Raw genomic sequence first — 7574 nt, 5'->3', positions numbered from 1 at the left:
CCCTTCCGACCCTAGAAGCTATGAAACTATGTTCATATACTCTTTTTCTCCTGCCTTATTCATTGCAAAGAACACATTTGATCCAGGGAGGAATCAGAGTTGTACAAAGGGGGCTGTCGTATATAATGTTTGCCTTACTTGTTACAGAGTTGAAAGTTGTGGAATAAGACACATGGAATTACAGGGCTTTAGAAGGATGGTTTTATGGATAAGGCAGTTGAGTAACACCTGAGAGAGTTAGATTTTTCTTCCTTCCTCTGCCAGAAATATCATGTGGGATGAAAGGAAAGTCACTTAAACAAATCTTTTCAGATGAGAACATTAATTGTGTATTCATTTTCTTGTTGCCCAAACAGACACCTTAGGGGCCTGATTTACTGAAATGCTGAGGAGCCCAACCAGACCTAAACCCCTTGGGAGCTGTGCTTTGAACATTTCAAGTACTATATAAATGTGAAATACTCTGATAAGTCAGGTCTTAGATGTCTCAAACTCAGCCAGAAATTACCTACTAAATTTTAATGTTCAATCTCTGTGCCTCAGTTGCCATCTCCAAAATGGGATTAAGGCTACCTTCTCCTCTCACCAGGACCTGCTGTGAAGATTAGTTAATGTGAATGAATCCCACTGATCCTGTAGTTATAATCACCATAACCCACCCCCAAAAACTAATTAATTATGGTTTCAGGGTAGGGTTTGGTTACTTATAAATAAGGCCTAGAAAAACAAAGCATCTAACAACTGTTTGTTAAAAGAGAGGAGTCTACCTTGAGCACTATATGATGCTGGGTCTTCCAAAACAAAAGTATGAGATCACATAATTAAAAATCATACCATACACAGAGCATCTGGCCTTCTTATATTTCTAATCACTGGTGTATTTTGGAAAGCAGTCTGGTGACAGGTTAAACTCAAAATCAGGTTCATTGGCTTTAACCAGGGTACTGTTTCAGAGTACATATAGAGAACAGATGGACAAAAATAAGCAGAGGGTACTCTTCAAACTAGATTAATCATTTAGTTTTTAATGGTAAAAATAAGGTGCCAAACAGGAAACAGGTTAAAGCAAACCTTATCACAGTGCATAATTCACAATGATGAATGCAAACCACCAGTGATAGCAAAAGATGACGGCTGGCCGTTGATTTTAATTTTTCCCCCCCACACAGGGGTTAACAGAGGGGCAAAGCCAGGTACCCGGGGCAAAGCAGAAACAGTAACTTCTGGTTCAAGGTAGCGAACATGCAGCTACCAGTAGCAGTTTCCCCCTTTTTTTTTTCTATTGCTTTCACCTCCCTATCCCTGAACCAGTCGGCACCTGGTGCTATTGACTTTTATCACCCTCCTCCCCAGTTAGACCACCGGATATGAAACCAGTCAACATACCACATGACTTTCTCTCATGCTGTCATACTTATGAACTACACCTTGTTTCAAAGTAAAGGGGGGAGAGAGAGAAAAAGAGAGAAAGAGAGAGAGAATTCAACTTCAGGCTTTCATATAAATTCATTTTTTTTAAAGTAGATAAGATGCAAAGCAACATTATGTTCCTCCCTACGTTGACATGGTCTACATTTCTTCTACTTAGTTCTGTGTTTACCCGATTCATAAGGGTACTACCCAATAGTCTTAAGATTGCATACAAAACTGGAAAAACATTAATGACAATGCAGACAAAAGGCTGTTCCCCAGTCATCTTTTGAACCATTAACTTCTATCCTTGCATGACTTAACATGAGATCACCAATGCCTTGGCAGACCAAAAGGCAAACTAAAGGATCCCTTATGCTCAGCATGCCAACTGTATCCCTAGTTTAAACCTGGTGAAACATTTCGAGTGACTGACTACAACTGCTACATAATCATGCAAGGATGGAGTCACTGAGCTAATCTGTCAGTGAAACACATCCTACATTACTTCATTTTATTTCAGTGCAATACTTAAAGCAAAGAAATAACCTTCATCCATTAGAGCAGACTGTGCATGTGACTCTAGTGTGTTCTGCAATTCATGAGTTAAGTTAATCATTATACAATCATGAAAGTTAACTGTCCATCTCACTATTCTCAAATGGAGAATTTATTTCAAGTGCTGTTATGCCTAGTCACCTACTGTAACTATGGATATAGTTTCAGTAAATACAATGTTTGGGGAGTAAAGATAAAGCTGTCTATCTCCTTTTAGTTAAGTGCTTCTAAAAACATTCTTAGACAGCTTCATGTGCTTTGTTTCAATAGGATTTTTCAATCAATACATTTGGGACAAGATGCTAGGTTTTTCTCCTACTTCTCTGAAGTTAGGAAGTTTCAAATGAAGATCACATATTTGGAGGTATCATCTCTCCACCATCATAACATGGTGAGGTTGGGAGAAGCTATCCAAAAATTGCATAGGATTGATGGAGACAACCCCAGAAGTTTCCCCAGACTTCCTGCATGTGTAGCTTAACCAATGGAAAGAGCCTGCTGACGTAAACGCTTGGTTTGATACTCAATCGTAATAACTAAAAATCAAGTCCAGTGATATTTTGAACAGATCTGTCTCTCCTTATCTCCCTATTACCTTCACAGCAATCACATAGTTACTCTCTAAGTCAGGAGATAACAGGAAAAAAATGGATTTTTACATAGCGAAGGAAGCTTACAGAGCAACATCAACACCCTCAGACTGGTAGCCTCATTTTGACAACACTTCCAATTTATCCCAGCTCACGAATGAAGGAAAATGCAAGAAAAGAAACCTGATCCTCTTTTACCATAGCAAATACCCAAACATTAGTTGCTTCTGCTTTAATTCCTCACCATATCAGGTGCCATAAGCAATGACAAGGCAAATGGTTTGCTCCTGTATAGTAACGTAACGGTTATTTCAAGTGGCAGTTTTCACAGGAAAATAAACCAAATCTTAAAAAGCCCTCTCTTGTAATCTATACTTGTACGGAATTCTATATTTGAACACAAAAGCCAAGTAATTTTAAAAGAAAGGTTTTCAAGCTGGCATTTAAATTACAAACACTGTATATGCTATATTAAATACTTAGCTTCATATCCATGGTCAGACAATGCTTAAATAATTACCAAGAGAGTGCATTGCAGAAAATCAGGATAAATTACACTTGAGATGAGAACCTTAACTTCTGCATCCCCTTATTTCCCCCCTGTTGTACCTAGTAATGCTAGCATTTATTTGAATTAGCTTCGACTTTAAGAGGGGAAAATTGGAAAGAGAGACAAGTGCAAGGTGATAAGTTCAAACCTTTTCAGGATAATGGGGCAATGATACATGTGGAGCAGCAGAAACAGATATCAGAATCTATCCAGATTCATTCACAAATTTCACTGAGGGCATGAATAAGAGCAAAAGCTTTGCACTCATGTGCAAACTGTCCCAGTAGGTGCAGCAAGGCCTACTTAGGCGATTGCTGATTTTTCATAATTAATTCAATCCCATAACCCTGAGACTCAGTAAGAGTTAAATCATTAATAAAGTCTGTGTGATTTTTTTTTTTTTAGAATAGCAAGAAAAATATATGCATAGCTTGAACATGATTTTTCTCCCTTCTTGAACGTGATTTTTCTCCCTTCTCTTCACTAAGTCACCACCCAGTGTTAAATTTTTTTATTTTCCATTTTCCAACTAAAAATCACCTTTGGTCTGGCAACAAGCATGGGCAATTATTCTAAAATAGAATTTTTCATCAAGTTGTAAGCAAGCAACAAGGATTTAAAATGAACTCTCTGGCAATATTTTAACTATTGCTTTTATGAAAGCAAAAGCTCCGCTTTGTACTAAAGACTTATGTCAGTGTGTGATTTTCTTAATTTACATGATTTTTTCCAGCATGGCTACATTATCTGATTTGTTATCAACTGAAAAAAAAAATTCATTCTTATTTTCAAATTGTTTAAATGACCCTAAATTTGTTCTATATAGTAAGGCTCTTGTTACTTGCAGTTACACTAATTTGAGATGACAGTACTGCTCTACGAGGCATAATTTAAAAACACGTAGGTCTGCAGAATACCGAATTGATTCTTTTATTTGACCTACAACTAATTACTGCATCCTAATTACACTTTGTTATTAGAGCTTTGAAAGTATACTCTTAGAAGTGGGAAGAGCAGGGAAAATGATGAAGTTGGAAACTGAGTGACCACCACCAGCAAACAACTTTACCATTTTCAGTTCCATTTACAACAGTACAAGCTTCCTCAATCAGACCTGGCAGCCCTTGTTTCTAAGACTTAAAAGTTCCCTAGTCTCCAGTTTTCCCCCATATAGATAAAACTCTATGCCTCATAAATACCCAGAGTTTGGTAACATGAGCTCCTCGATAGAAAGAATATGAAATGATTGTACACAAGATAAATCGCATGACCAAAAACATTTTTCAGTAAGTTTCTGCAACACACCTACTATGTACATTAGGAGAGTTAAAAAACCTGCATTCCTAAAACATTACTAGATTAGTTTCTTCTTTCTTGTATATTTATTTACAATCGAGTTTTCCTTTATTGAACATACAAATAAAACATATCCTTCCCTAAAAAGTTCTAAGCACATTTCCCAGTATTTCTAATTGCCAGATGCATATCTCAACATACAGTATACCACGTGTGTGAGTGCATGTATGTACACACACACACTATTCTACGTATCATATACGTATACATTGCATGTGTAATCCTGCACATACACAGAGTATCTGTAAAGACCTTTTCAAATTACTAAAAAAGTAAGACTGAAAATTATACTGTATAATATATCTTTGGTGTAGTGTTTTAAGTAGCAGCATTAACTAAGCGGTTAGACAATGAAGCCAAACTTTATAACAAACTAAGCTCACATTTTTGACACCTGAGGCCCTGAAACATAAGACTGCTGTTCTGCTTATGAGTGCATTTCTCACAAACAACAAACAGTGGCTGCCTATGGGATTATAGCATGACAAAGGTGTAGCTGACTCATGGGATCAATTATAAAGCACCAGTGCTTATGTCTTTTGCCATTTCAAATTATTCTATATTTTCAGTCATTGAATTTTTAAGCAGTTAATGGATTGAGTATATTATGCAGGTTTGGTAATAAGTATGTTAGAAAGAGAATACAGTCACAGAATAGACCTATCCCTAACATCCTCTACACTTATGTCACTTGCATATTTCTTAACTTTTAAAAACCTACATTACCAGTAGAACTTTGAGTTGAATGCTTAAAGCCTCCTGACTGAGAAATACACTAACTTTTTTTTTTAATTTGGAAGTGAATATTTAAAAAGAATCAAGGTAGGCATTTTTAGGCTGAAGCAGTATGGAACACCAGTGATTAATCAAAATTCTAACACTGCCTCCCGTACAACTTTTCCCCAAACATTACCATTAAATCAGATCATCAACAGCAGCAGCTCCCACCTAAATGCAGTTTACTGTGATAGTGTCTGGATAGAACAAACAGAATTTGCAGTACTTACTGAATGTTTCTCCTGCTGGCCCATAACTCCATGGTTAGCTGGGACTGCAAGTGGTTTCATAATGAAGAAACATATGCTGAACTGAATTTACACATCATGTACCAATTTCTTATGGATGGCAAGTCACCCTCTACAGCATCAAATTAAAAAAGGGGGGAGGAAAAACCAAGCTGGAGCTTAAAGTGTCACTACTAGTAAGCTCAAAAAACCTCTCACACTTGTAGTACAGAAAAGCAATCCAAACAACAGTGTTAGTCTCCATTTTTGTAACAGCGAGAGTCTAAGCATGTCAGGATGTGAAGAGCGTGATGAAATCCTACACATCCAGCATTTTTCCAAGGGAACAAGACCATTCCCTGAGACTGAAGAATGGGAAGAAATGAAAAAGGAGGAAAAAAGCTAAAATGGCTGACTGCACAGAGACTCCCTCAAAAAGGGCTTAATACAGTATTATATTAGTCAGGGTGGAGGAACCAGCCTCCAGCATTCAGCCAAGCATTGTTAATACTCCTGTTTCATTTGCAAATCTCACACACACACACATGCAGAGCCCCCTCCTACGCCCCTTCTCCCTCCCCCCCCCCAAAAAAAGCCAGGGAAGAGCATGCGAATAGGGACCTCCTCCCTGGCTACTAATGATGCTGACAGAGCGGTGACCAGTGATCTCTGTTCCACTCAACTAACCAAGTTTGCACAATTAATCTTAGCAGCATGACACTGATGGACATTTAATTTCACAACGTTTGTCCCTCACAATCAAGCCAACCCAATCTACCACCAAAAGAGTCAGTAACAAAAATACAACACAGTCATACACACAAAAACCCAGAGATCCATGAGTCTGAATGTAATACGCCAATATAATTACGTTATTGTGCTTACTTTGGAAGACCATGGCTGCAGGCAGTTGGCATAGCAACGCACAAGGAAAGCCATTTCCTGGGTAGAAAGAACGCTTCCTTTTCTAAATAAAAAATTCCTCTTAGGATACAAACGGCATTGCTGCTTCCTGCAGAAAGCAAAGACACTGTAGTCTGTCTCTTAACCTGCACAGGCACACTCAATGCAGTTCTAGTGATGTAAGTGGATTTCTCTCTCCCTCCCTCTCCCTCTGTACACTGAAATATTCAACTCAAATGGAAGGCACATTCCTTGAGGCTCACCCCCTCAAATCCTTAACCATTTCACTCATTAAGGTAGAGATGGACAATTCAGATAAAGTAACAAGCTCTTGCCTGTATTATATCAGCTTCTGTAGGTCACGCAAGCCCCAGAGGGGAGGGATCCATTGATTGCTGGCTCCAAAGAATATCACAGAAGGCAGGATGGGAATAGGAGCAAGACTTACTTCAACTAGCTCTGAACTACATACAGGTTTTTCACCAAGGTGAAGATAAAGCCGTATGTTTGACAACACCATCTTTCCCCACCCAAAAATAATGCTGCTGCAAAGCAATAGACATCTCTATCAAGCATTTATAAACAGCACTCTTGACAAGCTTTCATGGATTTTCAATAGACAATTTAGATACTACTCAGGCTGCAGATTTCTGTGCACTGGTACAGGTAATGTCTTGAATTTTCACAAACATCAATTAAAATCGTTTTGAATACACATTACAGTTCTACAGAGAAATTAACTACGCAATTTCCATTAAAACAATGGAGTGTACAATCTGGAGAAAATGGTAACATAAGAAGAATGAGTCTGAGTTTCAATCATTTGCTTTTCGGAGGAAAATTACATTTTAAACAGCAGTTTACCCAGTCACTCCCCTAGCAGCACATTATATCTAGCTTTATATTCGCTGCATCATGTTAAAGAGAGGAAACTATAATACAACAAGGAACATGTTCAAGCAATAAAATAAATATCAGCTGTATACAACATAAATTTTAGGAGTGCCGTGAACTGATGACGCTTTACACAGTTAAGACCAAGACATTGCCAACAAAAAACCTGCTGCTCAGCCATTAAGCTTTTCTTTGGGTAGAATCTGATCTCTTCTACACATTTACAACACATTCTTTAAATCAGAGACCATATGGGAAAAAAGCAACTTCACCACTTTTTTGCTTTTTTTCTTGTTAAAAAAAAAAAAA

The 7574-nt window shown here is 37.8% G+C and overlaps 1 protein-coding gene across 14 annotated transcripts in view; it reads right to left on the bottom strand.

The window, feature by feature from the left end:
• Positions 1-7574, bottom strand: part of RAPGEF2 (Rap guanine nucleotide exchange factor 2) — a 382443-nt gene that overhangs the window by 137970 nt on the left and 236899 nt on the right. For 2 of the 14 annotated variants that reach the window (XM_019521727.1, XM_019521730.1), the window contains exon 1: positions 5472-5956. The exons of 11 other annotated variants lie outside the window; for them this stretch is intronic. In XM_019521727.1, the coding sequence (XP_019377272.1) occupies positions 5472-5531 (60 nt within the window). In that variant the 5' untranslated portion in view covers positions 5532-5956. Of the gene's footprint in view, positions 1-5471; positions 5957-6353; positions 6442-7574 lie in introns of those variants that run through there. One more of the 14 variants, XM_019521729.1, reaches the window with a different exon arrangement.

The sequence above is a fragment of the Gavialis gangeticus genome, unplaced genomic scaffold, assembly GCF_001723915.1.
Source record: "Gavialis gangeticus isolate Ggan-Ray unplaced genomic scaffold, GavGan_comp1, whole genome shotgun sequence".
NCBI lineage: Eukaryota > Metazoa > Chordata > Crocodylia > Gavialidae > Gavialis > Gavialis gangeticus.
The sequence above is the reverse complement of the archived record's forward strand: the minus strand, read 5'-3'. Positions and strand labels throughout refer to the sequence as shown.